The sequence below is a fragment of the Crocodylus siamensis genome, chromosome 6 (genome assembly GCF_052110815.1).
Source record: "Crocodylus siamensis isolate JL-2025a chromosome 6, ASM5211081v1, whole genome shotgun sequence".
Taxonomy (NCBI): domain Eukaryota; kingdom Metazoa; phylum Chordata; order Crocodylia; family Crocodylidae; genus Crocodylus; species Crocodylus siamensis.
The window spans coordinates 90,024,310-90,046,060 of NC_143400.1; the positions used below are offsets into that span (position 1 = coordinate 90,024,310).

Here is a 21,751-nt window from a genome sequence, read left to right on the forward strand (position 1 = left end):
GACTAGCTAATGCACATTGTCTTAGTACCTCATCATGGACGTACTAGATTCGGCGCACTTAACTAAATCACATTAATGAACATGTAGACATGCCCTTTGGGTTTATCTTGTGAATCCTGTTTTTGCACCTAACAGTGCTAACATTGTGTGGTACCCTGTCACACCCTTGAAAGGATCTCAAGGCACCCCAGATTGCCTCGGCACCCTGGTTGAGAATCACTATTTTAGCAAAATATCCAATCTTGAGTTGAATACTGGATCTTATACCTTTGCCTGCTAAACTGCAGAGCCCATTATTAAAGTTGTATTCCTTGTGTAAGTACTTCTATATTGTGATCAAGTCATGCTTTAACCTTTCTAATTGACTAAACAGATTCTGCTTCTAGACTCTGTCACTATAATAAAGCATATTTTTAAGCCTTTTTCCATTTTTCTGGCTCTTCTCTGATCCTTCTCCAATTAATCAACACCCTTCTTAAATTGTGTGCTAGAACTGGATAAAGCATTCCTGTACTAATCAAACCAGGGTCAAATACGGAGGTAATATAACCTCCCTACTCCTACTTTAGTTTCTACTGTCTATAAACTTAAGAATTGCATTAGAGCTTTTAGTGCCAAAAAAGACTATTTCAGCTGCTTGTTCATCAAGCCTTTTTCAGTGTCACTTTTTCCCAGGGTAGAATACTACATACTATAAGTACAGCTTACATTCTTTGTTCTTAAGCATATAATTTTACTGTTTTGTGGTAATTAAAAAAAAAAAAAAAATCCCATGACACTTTTAAAAGATTAATTTATTTCTTATTTGGTACCACACACTAAAATTCCTTATTCCAAACACATGGTTATTTCATGTCATTACAAGGTTAAATTTTTCTCTATAATCACATATTTAGAATTAGAATTTCATGGGCTTATAAGGTTGTTTGGGGATTGATTACTGTAGCTTTGTTTTAAATTGCACTATAAAAGAAACTTTATAATTACACTATATAAGTAATTACACTATATAAGTATTTTAATACAGTTTTTTATTGGAAATATTTGAAAGGCCCATTCTGTAAATTTTATTCATGTACCTAGTACTACTAAGATAATCCCATTATCTTGGTAGAACTACTTTTGAGAATAAGATTTACAAAATGTAGCACATAGCTTGAAGAAAAGTTATTTGGAATATGTTTTGTGCTACTAGTAATACATTTCACATACCATAAACCTACCCATGTCTTCATAAGTGATCTTTCAAATGTGAGAAGAGGTCACAAGTTTCAGGATCCAAACTCTACTCCATGAAGGCCCCATGTTCTAATACATTGGGACTTGAGAGAGTCGTTCTAGGATGAAGGTGAGGAAGGAATGGGGAATGTCTTAATAAGTAAACTACTGATCATTTCCCAAAGTGAAGCAGCAGCAAAGTGGCTAACTGACCACTTGGCTATTTGGGCTTTGCACTTTCTACTGCAAAATTAAGCTCAAATAAATAAGAGAGCAGGAAATTATATGTTCGCTGGCTTATGGCAAGCCTTCAGACTTCTATTTTCCAAACTTAACCAGTCATTAGTAAAACCCCAACATGAAGCTCCAACTGCATTCAGCAAAAGCTTTAAGTCCTGGTATTGCATTATATTACAGTGCATTAAAGGCTTCAACCTATGATGATTTGTGCTTGTTTTTACCACTATGTGCATATTTTTACAGAATGGAAATGAAGGTATGCAAAAGTGCTGTGTTCCTGTTCTCATTTAATACAGCACAAGCCTACAGAACTTAATTGATTTCAGTAGTTATTCCTGATTTACACTCAGCTAAATGAATGCTGAACTTGGCACAGAATCCCCTTCCCATCTGATTGTCTCTAAGTCGATGGTATGCTCTCCAATCCCCTAAAAACAGCTGCCTTCTGCCCCACTTCCACCCAGCTGCAGCAGTCTGCCCCAATATGTCTGTGAACAAGCATGTCATTTTAAATACCATCAAGTATATACTTTGAGCAAAACAATTTTAATCAGTCAAATTCAGATGCAGATTACATTGGCTCAAGCCAGTTCTTGTTATCATTACTGACCAGAACTGTACAAAATATTCCAAATATGGCTATCCTAGTGTTTCAGACAGTCCTAAAATAACTTCCGTACTGTAATTAATACATCCCAGATTTTTATTTGCTGTTTTTACTATTGAGGACAATACTTAATATCCAGTGCTTTGAGGGCTTTTTAAAAATCTCTTGATATTATTTAGCTTAAATATGTAATATTAAAAAAGTTTCAGCCTTACAGTATTAGGCTTACTAGAGAAGGTCTTTAAGTGATGCTTTTTTGGCATACATCCTTTGGTTGCATGACTATTGGCTACGTAATATTCCTCGCTGAGGTTCACGGTTCATTTTTTCCAAGGTGTTAAATATCCTCTTCGTGTGACAATGTAGAAAAAGCACCAGCTTGTAAACGGGCCCTTACTTGTGTGTCATTCTAAAATGACTGACGCTTCAACTTAAAATGAGTCACTCAAGGATGTTTGTAGTTAAAGGTTTCATGTCCCAAAGACGTGAATGTGACTCAATAAATAGATCAGGGGTTGACAGCCCTTGGCACACATGCCAGAGCATAGCACACTAAGGCATTTTGCTTGGCATGTACACCTTGGGGCAGACATTGAGGAAGGGGCCAGGGCTGGACAGCAACATGGATCAGGCCCCTCGTTGCTCTCTCACCATCCACCTGGAGGAGTGTACGTACTTGTTGCTGGCAACAAGATGGACCAGAGCTCTGCAGACCCCAGTGCAACTGCTTCCAGCCTCCCTCCTGCCTGCCGCAAGCACCCAAGGCTCCTTGTCGGGCAGCAGGGGTCTGCCCGCAGCTACGCCCTGCCCAGGGCCTAGCCTGGCTGTGGCAGGCAGGTGGGAAGCTGCAGGCAGTGGCACCAGGGTCCATGGAGCCCCAGCTCAGCTTGTTGCTGGCAGCAGGTGCACGAGCACCTCTGGGCAGATGGCAGGGGAGCCACGAAGGGCCCAATTCCTGTTGTGGAAGTGCAGCCCCAGCCCTTTTCCTGCTCTCTGCCCCAAGGTATGTGTGCATGTGCCGCCAGCAATGAGTTGGGTTGGGGTTGCACGGACCCTGGTGCAGCTGTTTGCGGTCTCCCGGCTGCCTGCCACAACCAGCACTGGCTCTGCTCACAGGAGGTGGTGGGAAGAATGCAAACAGCTGCACTGGTGTCTGGAGAGCTGTGGCCTGGCTAGTTGCCAGTGGTGAGTGCATGCATGCCTCGGGGCAAATGGTGGGGAAGGGGCCTGGGTTGCACTGCCTCCTGCAGATCGGGCCCCCTGTAGCTCCCCTGCCATCCACCCCTGGCTCACTAACACCTTCCAGGCGGAGGTTGTGGGTGTTTTTGTCACACTGCCCAAAAACATTGCTGATGCTTGAAACAGAATACTTTTGCATGCGAGTGTTATGCATGCAAAGAGGCAACCGTTATCCCTAGCACTATCTGATCTCCAACAAAAATATGAGTTATTCTGACCTGTGCACAGTACAGAACTCATTATAGAAATAAGCCCTGGTTATTTAGCAGTATCCATTATACAGTGCAAATTTATTATCACAAAACATTTGCCAATCCAAAGCAGATGGAGGGAAGAAGGAATGAAACCATTCCAACCAAGATTAATTGCTAGCTTCCCTTGTTCCTCTATGGTCTCCCCGCGTTAATCATGGCTGCCATGCCTTGATGTAATGACTTGACAAGGGAGGCTGCTTTGAGGACAAACAGGGCTTAGCACAGCAGAGCCTTGTCTGAACCATGACCTTGCTGACTTGTCTGGACTCTAGCTGAGCCTTTCCGCTTGAGGCCACTGCCCCGTGACTGTAAATTCCTGGCTCAGCTTTGGTCATGCCCTCTTGACCTTGGGCCCCCTGGTCCCATTGTGACTCCTATAAAGGCCCCTGTGACCATGGGTCTCACCTTCAAAAGTTCTGAGTCTGTCTTTGAGCTTTGCCCCTCGTGGGTGCCAGGCTTATGCTGCAGTCTGTTTTTGGTTGTACAAACGATTATCTAGAATTTGGGGCATCCCCATCCCTGTGTCAGTGGGGTCTGCCTCCCCTACAGGTGCCATCCAGTCCACTGAGGACAAAGAGAGACAAGGAACCAAAACCATATGCATCTGCTTAAGTTCAAAAGGAAATGCTCCCTCTGGAGTTAGCTTCACCCTGCAGCAGTGTTTGCAAAACAGAAACCAAAAAGATCCAGGGTACTTATGTTGCTCCCAGTGCAAATTACAAGGTTCCCTTCCCCGGCTGCTACTCTGAGAGCCTTTCGAAAAGTCCAGCAAAGTCCCTCAAAGAAGTCCTTCCAAATTAATGTGACTGCTATTTACAATATAAATACATTAATGTAGCTATATTACTCATCTATAATTGACCGAGTACAAAACTCTGGGTTATTTTTGGTGAAAACAGGGTATGGGGCCTCGATTCAGGAACCAGCCCCCCCATTTATAACACTGTTCCTATGGGAAAATCGGCTTCAGGAGCCAACTGCGTTCCAAGCAGGGCGGCCATCGGAGAGGGCAGTCCGCTACTCCCTCCTCCGTCCATACAAAACCTGACGGATTTATGCCCTCTATTTTTCTCTTCAAGAGAAACAGAAGAGGTCATAAAGGCATCGGTTTGTTTCTTGAGAGAAAAATAGAGGACATAAAGGCATCCTTTCTTGAAGAGAAAAACATTTTCTTCTCGAGAAAAACAAGACATAAAAGTGTTGGCTTTCTCCTTGAAGAGAAAAATATTTTCTTTGTGAAGCGGGAGGACATAAAGGCGTCGGGCTTCGTATCAATGGAGGCCAACCGGATTGCCCTCTGTAACGACCGCCCTAGTCGAAGGTAAGTCGGAGCGCCACCTGTACTGGCGAGCCCTCCTCAGCGGGCGGACGCTAGGGGTGCACCCGAGACCGGCCACGTCTTTCCCGCGCGGGTCGTGCTCAGACCCTTTCCCTTCGGGAGGCCGCAAGACAGCGCCCAGCGCCCCGCGTGTCTCGGGTGCTTTGCAGACCCCCAAGGGCGCTCGGCTGCGCGCGAGCAGCGGGGCAGGAGGAGACGCGCGCCCCCGCCCAGCCGGGCAGCCACGGGCGGTTGGCGGAGCCAGTTCCAGCCGGCGGGCGAGGTGGGGGAGCGGGAGGAGGTGGAGCCAGCCCGAGGCCCGCCCCCCGCGGGAGCCCGAGCGGTGTCGGGAGCGCCCGGCCCGGCCCGGCCCGGCCCCCCCGCGACAGTTTCTAGAAGCACGTCCCGGCGTCCTTTGCGGCCCAACATGGAGGAGCTGACGGTGGAAGTGCGCGGCTCCAACGGGGCCTTCTACAAGGTAGTGGTCGGGCGCGGGGGGACGAGGAGGACGAGGAGGCGGCGGCGGGGCCGGGCCGGGCCGGGCCGGGCACAGCGCGGGCGGGCGGGCGCGGCCCCCGCGTGGGGCGGACAAAGCGTCGCTGCGGGATTTCTGCCCGCGCCCTGCGGCTCCTCCGGCAGCTGCCGCCTGTCAGTCTGGGCCGGAGCCTTTTCTGGAGCGCGCCCCCCGCCTCCCCCCGCTCAGAGTGCAGCGCGGGCTCTTCTTTCAGAGAGGCCCTCCCCCGGCTTGGCTCGGCTCGGCCCGGCCCGGCCCCGCCGCGGCCTGCGGCGTGGCGCCCGCCAGTGAGGAGGCCCTGCAGGAGACTCGCTGTAAGAGCAGGAGCAGTCCGGCGCTTTGAGGGGCCCTTTCCTAGCGCTCCGCTGTCGGTCTGGCGTGGGGAGAGGAGTGCTTGGTTGGTGGGGTGCGCTGAGATCCTAGACGAAAATGGACTGCCTGAGTGGGGGCTGGGAGGAATCTGACCCCGTGGTATGGAGGGGGGTGGTTTTGCTGTGTAGCAGGGGCACGGCCCTCTACCAGGGAGCTCTTGAGCATAGTCTGACAGCGGTTCATAGAAGCGGGACTTGGCTTCTGGGTCCCCCCACTTTACCTGGTGTTCCCCTGCTTTACCTTCCCCTGGGGTGTTATGTGTGTGTTGTGTTAGGATTGACGGTTGTCTGATGCAGAGTTCAGATTGAGGTTTGTAGGGGTTTGGACAGGGTTGATCCTGCTTTGGGCAGGGGGTTGGACTAGATGGCCTCTGGAGGTCCTTTCCAACCCCACTTCTCTATGATTAGGTGCAGATCCTTATATAAAAAGTCTTCCTTTGACTCTAGAGCAGTGAAGTGTCCTTCCTTTGACTCTAGAGCAGTGAAGTGTCCTCCCCACTATACCTGGTGTTCCCCTGGTTTACCTTCCCCTGGGGTGTTACGTGTGTGTTGTTAGGATTGATGGTTGTCCGATGCAGAGTTCAGATTGAGGTTTGTAGGGGTTTGGACGGGGTTGAACCTGCTTTGGGCAGGGGGTTGGACTAGATGGCCTCTGGAGGTCCTTTCCAACCCCACTTCTCTATGATTAGGTGCAGATCCTTATACAAAAAGCCTTCCTTTGACTCCAGAGCAGTGAAGCGTCCTTCCCATTCAGTGAGGATTGGCAGGGCTAGGTTTGTGCAATTGTGCATTTAGTGTTGTGATGGTGCCTAATGAAAGTACCAGGCATGGAGGGATGACCCCTGTGTACATTTGATGTAAAAATGATAGGTTTAGTTTAATACTCATCAGTTGGGCTTTTATACTCATCAATTTTATACTCGTCAACTGCCTAAGTGCAGTGGTGGCAACTCATGCTGACTGTAGTCCAGTTCTAGGAAGCTGCTAACTTGTTAATAGTTTTTTCTGAAAGCAAAGGGCAACATGTTTTGAGTGTTGATAACCTTGTAATCCACTCGCACACCCCATTTCAGAACATTCATTTTTGTGTCAGTGATTCATATGGCTGCTAATAATCAAGTTGGCTCAGTCTTTCTTTTTAGGCAAGCGAAGATTGGAGTATCAAGAAAATACATGATAGTCTTTATTTTTTTTCTGCCTGGTATGCAAAGAGGATCGTATTGGTCTCATAGACTTAGTATCCAATTATGAATCTTGATGGGTAGCTAAATGTACAAGCGATCAAGTAAGGTTAGTCCATTCTGGACATTGCATAGAAGGTGTTAATTTGTTTTGCTGAGGAAAAGCAATGTTCGAACGGCGTCCAAGAACCAAAGGATTCAAAGGATTGTGCTGAAGGTGGCATACAGTCAGACTCACTATCACAATATACCTTAGCCATTTAATGAGACCTGAGGCTTAGATGCTTAGTGTCCCAGTAGAGAAAAAAACAAGATAAGAATTCTGTAAAATAATTACATAGTAATATTTTTGTATACATAACATGATTAGGATCTGATTACCCATTGCAAGCAGGCAGGAATGGATAAGACCAAATACCACCACTCTGACATTGACCTACTATTGTGCCTGAATGAGAGGACTCCACGCTGCCTCGGGAAGCTCTGGACCTTTCTCATGGCCACACTAGCCCTAAGTATATAGGTATTAGCTGGCCATGGTTATCAAAAATGACAGCCAACCGTTTCTTCTCTGCTCTGGGCACATCTGCATGTTCATTAATGAACCTAGATACTGCACATTTAGTTTAGTAATTCCCTTATAAAGTACTAACTAAATGTGCAGTACCTAAAGTTACTGCACAGTAGTACCGGCACATGGTTATTTAGTGATGCTTACTGCACATTAGTTTAGTAACACCGCTCAGTAGACTGTTGGCACGGTTTTTGCTATGACATGCTACTGTGCAGTGTTATTAGGCTAATGCACAGTAAAGCTGTTGTGTCCCACTGATTATGAATGCTCTTATGACTGCAGAGTGGAATTTTCTTGTGGAACGTTTTCCCAGAGACAGGATGAAGAAATGTCAGATTAACCTACCATATGTTCTCGCCTAGGTTTCCTTGTCTCATCTGGCTACCTAAAGCATTGTTTCAGATATAAGTAGACCATCATGTATTTTTTGCCCCGCTTCTTTTTTTTTTTTTTTTTTTTTTTTTATTTTTATAAGAAGGGTCATTAGGTTGTAATGGTGAAAGGTGTTTATCTGGCCCTTAGTGGTTAATGAGCTGAGAGTCTCTGCTTTACCCAGTGCATAAAGAATAATGTTCCAAGCAGAGTGTCCTGTAGAATGTCCTCACCCTAAAGCCATGGTCTTGCAGATGGCTTCATGTAGGATATGCAGGATGGTAAGACCAAGAAGAACACTAGGATACTTACCTTGTGCAGAGTCCTTCAGATGAAGCCTTTAAAAATAAAGGTTTGAATGGACGTTAGAGATCACACAGCATAATTTATAATAATTTCATTTGCTGAAAACTGTCTTTTCACCCACACTTGTATAATTTGATATATATCTCTATGGTCCTTTACATGCCTAGAGTGCACTGTCCTGTTTGTATATACCGTGTTTTTCTGATTATAAGTCTTCCTTTTTTTTTTCTTCCCTTCCAAAAGAACCAAAAAAAATCTTGCCTTGTATGCCAGGTCAGCTTCTTATCAGGCCACATACAATCTTGACGTTTGTACTTGCAGTGATTTTATGTATGCTATAAAAATAACCACACCAGAAATTATTTTATTGCAGTTTTCATTGCAGGTATTTATTCAGTAACGGTCATAGGAAAGTAGGGCTGGAAGGGGCCTTGTGAAGTCATCTGGTCTGGTCCTCTTCTCCAGACAAGGTGATCCCTGACTTAAATGGTGCCAGTCAAGTGTCTGAACATGACCTAACCTCCTCTTTAAAATTTCCATACTTGTGGTGGGGAAGTTCTTCCTGATCTCCAGCCTAAATGTCCTCTGCTCTGGTCTGAGGCCATTGCTCCAGACTTGTCCTTTGTGGGCACAGAGAGTAATCGGTCTCCTTATTAAAATCACCCTTCAGGTATTTGAAAACTTACCAAATCCTGCCCACTTCACCCCAATATTGAACAGTTAGTGCTGGAGAAGTAATTGTAGTTCTTTCAGCCTTTCCTTATAACTCATGTTTTCCAGGGCTCTTAATAATTTTTGTTCCTCTCTGCTGGACTCTTTCCAATCTATCCACATCCTTCTTGAAGTGTAAGGCCCAAAACTGGACACGGTACTGCAGGTGAGGCCTTGCCAGAGTGGAAGAATTGCTTCTTTTGATTTGCAAGAGACATTCCTGTTAATATGACTGAGCATGTTGCTGTCTTTTGTTGCAGCAAGAGTATACTTGTTGGCTCATATTCAGCTTATGGTCTGCTATAACCCCCCAGGTTCTTCCCTGCAATACTGCAGCCTAGTCAGTCATTCCCCAGTTTGTATTTGTGTGTGCAACTGTTCTGTCTTAAGTGCACATCTTTGCACTTGTCTTTCTTGAATTTCATCTGATTGATTTGGGGTAATTTCTCCATATGGTGGTTTTCATAATTTTTAGTAAGAACTGTATCTACATTTAAGGCGAAAATAGCCCAATATTATTCAAGAGAAAATCGGGGAAGAGAATGTCAGTGCATAATATTTTATTACATGTACACCACTAATGCTCTGTAGTATTTTTAGTACATTTAACCCTTGGGGCCTTTCAGTGGTTATTTGATCCTCCTTTGGAATTTTGTAAGGGGAAGAGTAGGTTAAGGTCTTTATACACAGTTGTCAGATACATTCTAGAAAAAAGCTGGTTTCCCTAAAATCAAATTTTAAAATGTGAGTCTAACTCATTACATGCAAAGTTGACTTATAACTGGAACAGCATAGTAATTTGTGAGGTTCTTGGTAGGAATGAAATACACTACAAAATGATAAATTGTCATTAAAAGCTCAGCATCTAATTTGCTACTTCTTAAATGCCAATTTTGGGTAGTTTTATAATTGTCAATAAGAGTTGCACATACTCTTGAGTGAGAAAATTGTCTAATGTTATTTAAGAGAAGAGCAAGGAAGAGAATGTCAGTGCATGTAAAAAACATCAAGGCATTGTGAAAATGCTTTAAGGAAGAACTTCTATAAGTATCAACAAATTGTGTTTTTCTTTCTTTATCATTTGTTTCAGTATAATGTTTTGAAAACATTACTGATTTGGAAGGTATTTGTATGTGTTTATCACTGCATTTAGCTTGGTGGTTAATGGGATATTAGGCCTTAAAATCACACAACAATTCCATATACAGGCTACAGTATTGAATTCCAGTTCTAGTCGCTACTAAAATGATGCCAGATTATGCTGAAGTAAGGGAGTAGACGTTATCTCGGTAGTAAGACCACTGAGTAAGATCGTACGTGTACTGTATAGGTCAGTCCTTTTAGCAGTAATAAATGGTAAATATTAAGTCTTTTATAATTCTCACTAGCCCCTCAGTCAGGAAACGAATGCTTTCATACTCGAGCAGGAGTGAAAACTGGTCTTCACCAGTCTTAAAGCAGTTAATATATTGAAATCAAAAGTAAAACTTCTACTGATAACAGACAGGGTGGATCCAGAGTGGGTGCAGTGGTGTAGCTCCACCTCCCTTTTGAGCTGGACCATGCTGCTAGAGCCTCTGGGGACTTTCAAAAAATCCACAAAGTGAAAAAGAATCCTTGCCCCTGCCTTCCCCCTTTGTGCTCATAAACATGTCCCTTCCCTTCCCCTTCCTCTGTACCCACTTGCCTCAGCTGTTTTTCCACTGGCCTGAGGGCCAGGCAATCTTCAAGTGTGCTCCTGCTCACTCCAGGTGGGCTCACTTGGGGCTGTAACACTGTCTGTAGCTTGTTGCACTTGCTCCTGGGAGGACTGGGCAGTGTGGGGGGAAGCCCACCCACTCCCCATTGCTGCTGCTGCTGTTCCCAGATAAGCCCTCTTTCTGCAGGCAGGAGCAGCTCTGAAGCTTCCCTTGCCCTCTGGACAGCAGGAAAGCAGCAGTGACTGGAGGAGGAGGGGAAAGAAAGGCAGGCAGGGGATATGCCTCTGGGCATAGAGGGAAAGGCAGGGATGCTTGCCTGCTTAGGGATCTTTAAAAAGTCCCAGGAGGCTCCCATAATCCGCCTACACCAGTGTGTTGTGGGGGAGGAGGCTAGAAACAGGGGTGCAGCCACCCCTGGCTGCTCCTGAATCCCCAGATCCACCCCTAATAACAGGTTTTTGGGAAAATTATGGTATGAAATTCCAGTTACAACAGAGCATACATTTTTACTTAAATGACTTATTTTTAAGTTCCATTTTTTTCCAGTCATATGTTGTATTGATGTAAAGCTCTCAATTAAGAAAAAATACTTTAAATTGAATCGCATTTCCCCTTCCAATCCCTGTCTTCATTTGCTGATGATAGGGATTGGTGTTGCTTTACTTATATAATTTAAATAGCCATTGGATCCAGTAATATCTAGTTACCACTGGCTTAAGTTGTATCTAGACCAGTAAAATAGAGGTGAAAAAAATCTCTCACCGTTTCCCTGGCCCATATTATGGGGCACACACTTGCTTTGTTTATAGCTAAACCACATTGCATTTTTATACAGTTTGTAACTGTGTCTACATTGAAGAAAAATTATAGGAAAATAAATCAATATGATTAAAGTGACCCCTCCTCCCTTTTACTTTTATTTAATGTAGAATATGTCTGTTTAAGAATAGGATGAAGAAAGAGCCTCTGAGTAATGGAATGTACTATAAAAAGTTTTAAGCTTAAAGGAATGGCTCTTCTTGGAACTATAACGTCTCATACATTATACATCTAGTTTTTGTGTGTTACCTAAATCAGTAGATTAGGTGTAATCAACTATTGGGGTAATCAGTGCAAGGAATTTGAAACCAGTGACTATACATAATGTGGATGATTTCTAGAAGTGAATATACCTGTTAGTCTACAAAACCACAGTATTCAGTTAAAATACAGTAAGTAAAAGTAGCTTTTAAGTAACTTAAAAAGATACATTTGTGAGTGCATTAGAAGTGCACATTATGGCATATACAGCAATACTACGTGTATGAAGGGGCCACATTACACTTTCTGTAGCGCTGAATTTCCTGAATATGTACTTTTTTTTTTTTTCCTGAATTAAGGGTATGCAAATTGGGCTGTATTCAATTCGGATTTGGCCGGAATCGGGGACAGTGATTTGATTTATTGATTGATTCGGATCACTATCCCTGATTTGATTAGGCTGAATCTGAAGATTCGATGCTGATTTGGAGAATCAGCGATTTGGACTTAGGGACAGCTTTTACATACCTCGAGGTACCAGGCGCGGCTTGTGAATGCTGCGATGCTGGGGCGAATGGAGCATCCCACAGGAGCATGGGGGGATACCCCCCTCCCCCCAAGTGTGCTCGGCGGCAAACCCACAAATGGATCAGAAGTACTTCTGGGTCTGCTAGGCGGCACACTGCCCCCCTCCCCGCGCCCTCCTGGCTTAGCAGTTGGCTGCAGGGGGACCCTGGGTGTGTCCCCCGCCCCCCCCCCCCCCGACACAGGAGGCACCAGTCGCTGAGCTGGGAGGGACCCCACACGCTCCTGGGCAGACCCAGAAGTGGACTGGAAGTGCTTCTTGTCCACTTCCGGGTCTGCTGCCGAGCGCACTGCAGAGCCCCCCATGCTTCTGTGGGATGCTCCATCTGCCCCAGCCTCAGCATTCACCAGCCGCCTGGTACCTTGAGGCATTTAGAAAAAATGTTTAAAGCTGTGCCTGTGTCTGAATCATCAAATCTTTCTGAATCTCTGAATTGATTCAGACAGTTCTGATTCAATTTGGGGAGATTAAAGGGTCCCTCGATTTGATTTGGATTTGGAGATTTAGCCACCGAATTGGGCTGAATCTCTGCCGAATCGAATCGGGGACTGAAGCCTTGCAGAGTCCTATTCTGAATCATAATTATTACCTGTAATGTCACAGAATAAATGTTGGGTTGACAGATATTTCTTGAAGGGTTATTTCTGTCCATCTGTTATAGATGCATGCTATAAAATAAACTATGGTGGGCCAGATGTATCTCTGGCCTAAGCAGGTGCAGTTCCTTCCTTTCATAGATTTCATAGACATTAGGGCTGGAAGGGACCTCGGGAGATCATCGAGTCCAGCCCCCTGCCCAAAGGGCAGGAAGTCAGCTGGGGTCATAGGATCCCAGCAAGATAAGCATCCAGTTTACTCATGCTATAAATTATTTATGATTCCCATCCTTGTTCGTTTCTAATGGAAATAACATTCACTTATCCAGACTGAATTTGAGCCAGTATAGTCTCCTGTTCCAGGCAATTAAATACAAGTTTACTATGTACTGGATGTTGATTCTGATTCCTCAAGAAGCCTGTTGTGTACCAATAAACTAGCAAGGGGGGTTTTATATCTGTGAATCCTATGAAACAAATTGCATAGAATTGGTAATTATAAAAATGGAATGATTGTGAATGGAAAGACTCAAGGGATTGGTAATAGAATATAGATCTCTTGATCTCAATGTCATTGGTTCAGAAACAGCCTAAAGCACTAGTTATTAAATCATTTAACATCTGAAGCTCTCTCAGCAATGAATGTAGTGGGGTTCACATGGTTTTTGTTGTACAGGTGTCCGTGATACAGAAATGAACACAATTGCCACTTTGGGTGGTGATATCAACAGCAGGCCACTGGCTAACATCTTTGCCCAGGAATAAATTAACTTTCAGTGCAGGCCTACAATTCTCTATGAGGCTACTCATGCTATAAATTATTTATGATTCCCATCAGCAAAGCTTAATCCTAAATACACAAGCAAACCCCAGGTAAAAAGAACTTTTGTGTGTGTAATACTCAACCTGAATTTGGAATGACCATGCAGGATACCATAACAGTCTGCATGAAACCTGCTTGGCTGTAAGGAGGATTGATATACACATCTTTCCTGTCTTCCCTGTCTTCCCTGCCTATGTCTTTGTACGCACACGCACTTTGGCTGCACTGTCTTCTGTCTTTTATCTCTTGATTTCTTCCAGTCTCTCTCATATGAATCTGCATTTAGAAATCATCATGATGTATGGAGACCCTTATTTGATTGCTATGCCTTATATTCTCCTTTCAGGACTACATGCATATTGGTTTTAAGCTGTATTGTCTCCTTCTCTCCTCCTTCCCTTCACCAGGGGTGTGGGTACATAAAGGCCCCTTCTAGATTTATCCCATGTTAGCCATGTGTCCTGCTTTATCACCGGGGATCCTGGTTTTCTCTGTTTAAAAATCCCAAATTCTCTGATCAAAACCCCCAAAATCTGCTTTTCCGCAATTAAAATGAAACCCCACTATATATAGGTATCAGTTGAACGCAGTGATACGCAGCTGAACACTATGGCCCCCACCCCACGCCTGCCACCCCATGCATTGTCTGTGTGCTCCCCCCCCCCCCCAACTTACTTGCAGGTAGCTGGGGCAGCTGTTCTCCACTGCTGCCTGGCTGTGTTGCTGGCCACATGCATGTGGCACTCCCTGCATCCTGCTCCTCCCCAGTCCCAAGCAGCCCCTTGCAGACTGGAACTCTGCCAGCCTGTAAGGGGAAACCAGTTTCCTGCGTTTTTCTCCTTTAAAGGAGAAAATTGCATTTTCTTGCAGCCTGTTTATTGTGGGTTCATTTATTCTTGAGCCCAGCATATATATTGAAAGCTTGCTGGTCTTTTTTACCTTTTTTGTTTTATTTGTTTGGTCCTACTTTGGATATTTTTTTCACCCAAAGTAGAGTATTACTGTGAACTGTCTTCATGGTTAGTAATGGTTAAATGAATGTCACTGTAACAGCACTTTTCCCAACCTCCATTAGCAGTTTATACTGAGGAAAACAGTGTAAAAGCCTGCTCCTTTAAGGACAACTTTCATTTTCTGTCAAAGTATCGGAAGTGAATAGAGTAGGTCTGGAATGGTAAATTGTACATCATTTTTAAAATGTAGGTAACTGACCTGCGGTAGTGTTCCTGTGAAATTCAGGTTTTAAGAACTGTTCCTCCTAGAAGTGCACCAATATATCAGTGCCATCTTGGAATGGCACTGATGAAAGAAAAATTATAGTATTGGCTATCAGCTTTTTTTGGCTGATAAAGTCACTGATAAATATTATATGCCTTCTGGTCAGGACCCCTGGATGCCACATGCATGTGCCCAGCTGCACACATGCACATGGCCAGGAGTGTAGCCGGGCAGTGTAAAAAGCAGGAGCACAAGCTGGCTCCCCCCTGCTGTGCTTACTGCAGGCTCAGGCAGGGCCAGCTCCCAGTGGCAGCGTGCACTCCTGGGGGCCAGGGGGGACCTGCGCCCCCAGATTTGTGGGGGGTGGGGGCAGGGTGGATGTGCACTGCCCCCGTGCAAGCGGAGGAAGTGTGGCCAGGGCAGTGGCAGGCAGCTTTTATGTGTGGCCCTGCTGTGCCCTACCATGCCAGTTGCACACACTGTGCTCTGCAGAGCCTAGGGGAGGGCAGCAGGGTGGGGGAGCACAGCGTTTGTGACCCAGGGTTTGCAGCTGGCTGGGCACTCCAGATGCTAACCCACCCTCCTGGCCGGAGTGCCTGGCTGGGGAGTGCCCAAGCTGGCTGAGGGAGTGGAGAGGTTTGCAGCTGGCTGGGAGTGATGGGGGTTTCCAACCAGCAGAGCACTAGGTCGGGGAGGTTACTGACCTCCTCCCGGCCAAAGTGCCTGGGTAGCTGCAAGCATCCCTGGTCCCTCAGCCCCTAGCCAGCTAACCCCCAAGCCCCACTTAACCTCCAGCAAGAAGAGTGAGCCTGAAGCAGTAAGTGTGAATGTTGGGCCCTGCCCTTCCTCCTCCCTTCCCTTCCAGGCAGGGTTGAGCGTTTCCCCGCCCCTTTTGCAAACAGCTCCTGGAGGCTGGAACTCAGCCAGCCTACAGAGTTCTTTGCAGAAGGGGGAAATCTGTGGGTTTCTCTTCTACACAGGAAAATCTGTGTTTTCTCTGTTTTTTCCGTGGGAAACGGAAAACCAGGATCCCTGTTGTTGACACATAGGTATATTAATTGCTATAAAATTAATATTTCACTTAACCTGTTTTAGGCTATTATTAGGTAGGTCAAGTATGCATAATAATACCTCATCAGTTTATAATTTTTTTTTAGTTTAATTATAATGTACATTGTTTCTTGATCACCAAAAGATTTCTGTTCTAAAATGTAGGCATAATCCCATCCCCACCAGGAAGGGATAACAAACAGCATTCTGTGGAGGTTATCTAGGTTAGGTTCTGGCAGATCAAGGGGGCTCTTTGGGATAAGGAATTTTTGTTATGGATTCATAATATAGGGCTGTCCACCTTCTCAGTGGTTGGGGGTCATGCACTGTGTGACCACAAGCCAGGAGGCTGCACACTGCTGGGAGGTTGGAGCCCCTAGCTGCCATTGCATTAAAAGCAATGAAGGAAGCTGCAGGGCAGGAGACCTGTGGACAACCAGTTGGACATCGGAAGTAGGTATCGCGGTGTGTGACTGGAGCCTGTTGTCACTGCTGTAGTACAAATAAAGGAAGTTATGGAGTTGGGGACTCTTCATTTAGGACAGATATAACAGCTAGATTGATATCAACTCCTGTAAGCTATTATGATGTACCTGTTAGATCTGCATGTTTGTATAGTAGTGTGAGCTGAGCAAACTGTTGTTACTTTAAACTTCTTTCATTCACAGTTAGAGATGCAGCAGCTTACCTCATATCTATAGCAGTGACTTTCAACCTCTTTTAGATGCAAGGCGCCCCTCAAACCACCATTTGGAAAATGTCAGCTCTTAGACTTGACTTTTTTTGTTTTCCCCTATATACTGAGAAATAGAGCAATTCTTCTGTTGCAAGAACTTGCAGCAGGACAGTATGGTTTTGACACTGAATTCCTGTTTGAAATCTCTGGGTTTACCTTGGGAATCATGTTTACATACCTAATAGTGCTAATATTGCTTTGCACCCTGTGGCACCCTTGAAAGGATCTCAAGGCACCCCTAGATACCCCATCCAGGTTGAGAATCAGTGCTCTAGGAATATCTAGACCTAACAGCTGACCCATGCTGCTGAGGAGAAGCTCCCTTTTTTCTTTTAGAGGGAAAGGGAGCTGTTTTGCCAATAGCTTCTCATTTAAATTAATGGCCTGTTAGTTGCATGCCTCATTATTGTAGCTGCTTCAGAGTCATGCAAGGAAGCAGGTGGTTTTGAAGGTTGGTAAGGTACTCATTAAGACTTTAGATTGAAATGAATTTTATATTTCAACAGGAGTCACATAGACAGACAACTTAAATAGGCATCAGAACAGCATGCAGTTACATGAATAAAAGGTTAAGATCATCTGGAAAAATATAACATAGATTTCCAATATAAGGTCTGGCCGTGAGTAACTCTGGCAACATTGGTATTCAGAAGGATAAGTCTCCATTGTCTTCCAAGCACAGTTTTCAAAATGAATATCCAAGGTGTCCTTTTTGCAAAAAATTATAGCGACATAAACAGGGCCTCAGTATAACTGATACTATTTCTTCCAGTTTCTTTGCCTTCCCTGTAAACGTCAGCCAGTTAATTTGGACTGAGTATCACTCGGATGCTTTTCCAGTTGCTGTTAATTTCCTTGCCTACACCAGAAGCATGATTTGTAGGTGGCCATATGTCAGACAGTCCTGGATTTCAGAGGCTGGTCCCAGCTGACTGTTGGGAATTAAAATGGGCATCTTGGAAATGCAGGGGCACAGGTCGCAGTCTGGCCAGGAGTCAGAGCAGTGCAGAGTGCCTTGCAGGTGGGCAGGCAGACACCACTGCCTGTCTGGCACACAGCTGCACCCCCATCGACTTGTGGCAGGGGGAATAGCGGCCCAGACTTCCAGGATTTCCATATATTCAGCCTAATGATTTGCTAATATAAAGAGTGGTTTGTTTCACAGTACTGAGGGCTCTCAGCCATCATTGTGTTGAATGAGAGCCCTCAGCTTCTCTCAAGAATGGTCAGAAAACAAAGTAATGCTGCTTTAAAAAAAATGGAAGTAGAAATTGGGCTGTCTTTTTCTTTTTTTTTCCTCTTTTTTTAAAGTCATATTTGGAATCTTGTACCACTTGTTGTAACAGAGAAATCTCTTTTTAGAAACAGCTATTTAGATTATTGAAATATTTGTTAGGAGTTTTTGGTTTTATAGTTAAGATCAACATTGTAAAACTTTGGGATATACAAGTGTTCTGATTTTTGGGTAGAAACAGACACTGCCTCACATTGCATTTGTGTTGAATGAGCAAATAGATGTCCCTTCCCTTTGTCATGCTACCTCAGTAGCTGTGATGAAAGGTAGTGTTAAATAGTGCTAGTTTATTGCGGTGGACATCTGTTAGCTCTGTGGTGGGAGAGTGTGGGCTGCCCAAGCTGCTTGTGTTCTCCAGCCTCCCTGGGCAGGTGGTCTGGGGGTTTGAGGGACCCAATCCTGCACAACCCAGGAATTCGCACCCAGAATCAGGCCCTTCAAGCACCCAGACTATCTTCCTGGTTTTCCTTGTGTACAGAGACATGCCCTGGGGAATGTCGAAGTGCCTTGCTGTAAGTGAGGAAAGCTTGGGTTCCCCCACTTAGGGACCTGCCCCAGGATCTCCAGGGGTACATCTCTGCAAGTGGAGAAAGTCCATGTGGGTCTCAGTGTGGAGGCACAGGCCTGGGGAATTCCTGGCAACCCGTGTGTCCATGCCAGGGCCTGCTGCGATATGAAGCATGGGTTGGCACATGGGTAGCAGCACGGGTCTCAGCAGGGCTCCAAGAGTTCCCTGGGTACTGCACTGCTCTGTATCTCCTTGCCCAGGACTTGCACCAATCTGTACTTCATGCAGAGGCACTGGTTGGCATGGGTCCCAGCATGGAGGCATGGGCATTGGGAATTCCCTCAGTTCTGCACTGTCCCGTGTCTCCTTGCCAGAACTCCTGCTGATCTGTGCTTAACACTGAGGCACGGGTTGGCATGGATCCTGGTATGAAGGCACAGGGTGCTGGGGATTCCCCCAGATCCCATGGTGCCCAGTGTCAGGACCCACACCAACTTGTGCTTTCACATGAGGCAGGGGTAAGGACTGGACCTAGCATGGGTCCCAACAAGGAGATAACGGAGCATTAAGGACAAGGGGAACATGTCACCTGTCGTCCTACATAGGGCCCTTTCCCGATGTTGTTCAACAGGTGACATGTATTGTGCACAGTAAAGTGGATCAGCTGTGGGCAGGTATGTTTTAACCTATTTTTTTTAGAGGTACTGAGTATCTGCAGCTCTTTTTGACTTGGTTTGGAGTTGCAGGTATTAAGCACCTGTGAATATCAGGGCCCAATTTTAGCCGCCAAGGCTTTAACATCTTTATATTGATACCTGTTTCTTGTCAGTAATGATCAATTAATGTAACTTCTTGTAAGAAATTATTTCTTTTATGTTTCCAAGGATCACAAATTGCATTTCCAGATTAATTAAGTCTCCAAATACACATGACAAAGGTATCTTCTTTTTATAGTGCCGAAAACAAAAAACTTAACTTCCTAAGGTCAAGCAGGGAATTTGTGACAGTTGAGGTTTGAACCCCACACTCCCTAGTTGGTGAGGTGCAGCACCAGAAATTCATCCTTCACATTCTTCTTGTTCCATGTTGTTACAGTGCCTAGTACAGTTTGGTCCTGGCCCTTGATTAAGGCTCTTCAACCCTTGAGTAATGATAGTTTCTCCATGATTAGAGCTCATTGGCAGTCAATTGAAAGTACTTTATTGAAATAATAGCTTGAATTTCTTCTGTATTACTTGAAACTTATTGCTAACATCTGTTAGACTGCTTGATAGTTTCAGTTCTCCATGGATTGGTTAGGTTTTTCTTCTTCTTCTGCTTTATTTGGATTAACATCCAAAGTTAAAACACAATTCTGTTGATAACCTCAACATGCTTTAGTTTTGAATCTTGCCCATTGAGTTTCACACGAGATTGAACTTGTTCTTGTTAAAATTAAGGCAAAATGCCTGTTGTTGGGGCTAGGATTTCTGTATGGTCTGAGGTTGACACTAGCCTGGAACAGCATGGAAGCTGACAGATATGTTCCTATGGGTTATGTATTACAGATATCCATGTTAGAATTTCTGACCATCATTACATAAACTTGGTTTTTAAGTGTGAGAATTATGCATTTTAGTTTGAATATCATGACTTGATTTGTCACACAGTAAGGACTTGAGAGAAAATTTAAAAAACCCCAAAACCTCTTACTACCTTCCTTCCCCCGTGAAGCACATCGGGGTGAGTAATCTCTTTAAACTGGTTTAGCACAGGGTTACTCAACCCCTGAGCCAGATTGGGCCCATGGCTCTGTGTCATCTAGCCTGTGGGGGCTCCCCATGGGTCTGGAAATTTGGTAGTCGGGGAGCTCAGGCCCTTCGTGCTGAATAGGGTGCCCAGTACTAGTGTGTAGAACTGGACAGGCATGGCACTGGGCCCCAGGGCCCACTTCTGATGTAGAGAGTCAGGATGGGGAGTGCCAGGCCTTCCCCCCGCATGTGGCGGCGGGAGGAGTTTTTGCCAGGCCCATGGAGCCTAATTCCAGCACATGGGGGTGGAATGGGCCAATGCCAGGCGCTTGGGGCCCAATCTCAACGTTAAGGGCAGACAGGATGGTGCCAGGCTCCTGACTCGATATGGCTGTGGGCCAGTCTCACACCACTCATCTGGCCTATTTGGCTAAAAACTTGACTGATTTAGAGGGTCACTTTGATGTTATTCTTGAACTGAAAAAGCTGTAGATGTAGGAGGGAGTTTAAGATAAGTCCTGAAGTTACCTACAGTCAAGTGAAAAGGTATTGGTTGCTATACGTGTAAGGTTCTCTCAAATTCTTTCCCTTTAAGTCGGCTGATTTCCTACATTTGCTCCTGGTTGCATATCCACTGTGAATAAAAATAGCTTCAGAGTTGTTACTTAAAATTTTGTTTTAATTGTTGCAGCAAATGTTAGTCTATGCTAGTGGTACATTGGCATTTTTATTCTTATCATTTCCATACAACAGCCCTTTTTTTCCTGTCTGGTCCTTTGGTAATATCGCAGACCTGGATACAACAGGCAGTTATACATGTGTGTGTAATCTGCTTTAGTTTAGTGGGGTTACTTGTTGATGTCTTCACATACTCATCTTCATAAAGTTGCAGGTGCTAAAGGGTCTGAGCTATGGTGCTCACAGAAAGGTCACCATTCAGTAATTGTCATGGGAATAGATTATGTATGATGTTACAAATAGGATTTAAAACCATTACAAAATGAAGCAAGATTATGAAGCAAAAACTTGCACTGAGGCACAAACTCTTTGCTGAAAGTAAATAGACTGATAAACTGATAATGGTTAGATCCCTTCATCTGAATGCTATTCGACTTCTAGTTAGTGGTAAGTTATCTTTCAACTTCTTGACTCCCTTTCAGTACAGTGAAGTAGATAATACTCTGTCTTGTTCCATGGTGCTGGGATCTGTAATGTTGCAAATCAGTTGAATATAAGAACTTTTTGCATATTTTTTATTGCCTATATTTTTACGCTCCGTTGATTTAAAGTATAGTAGCAATGATGGGCTTAAAGGAACATTGGCAGACTAAATATATATTAAAAGCTTTCATTTTGCTCTCCCTGCTAATTACATTACATTTTACAAGTGAAAGTATTTTAGTATCTAGTTTACTAGTTAATATTTTAGACCAGATGTCACAGCTTATACATAGGTGTTTTCAATCCATTTGACTGAGAGCACTTCTATTTTCTGAAACTGAAAACTCCTGCTGGCCACTTTCCTGTATCGTCACCACCTTCCTCAGTCATCTCTCAGCTTTCACAGAGGGAAGATATTTCCTTT

The 21,751-nt window shown here is 44.6% G+C and overlaps 1 protein-coding gene across 5 annotated transcripts in view; it reads left to right on the forward strand.

Annotated features, from left to right (window-relative positions):
- The first annotated feature begins 5,230 nt into the window (after window positions 1-5,230).
- Window positions 5,231-21,751, forward strand: part of FXR1 (FMR1 autosomal homolog 1) — a 63,524-nt gene continuing 47,003 nt past the window's right edge. For 2 of the 5 annotated variants that reach the window (XM_090055868.1, XM_090055869.1), the window contains exon 1: window positions 5,231-5,354. In XM_090055868.1, coding sequence (XP_089911994.1) covers window positions 5,304-5,354 — 51 coding nt within the window. In that variant the 5' untranslated portion in view covers window positions 5,231-5,303. The remainder of the gene's footprint in view (window positions 5,355-21,751) is intronic. The other 3 variants (XM_090055867.1, XM_090055870.1, XM_090055871.1) reach the window with 3 other exon arrangements.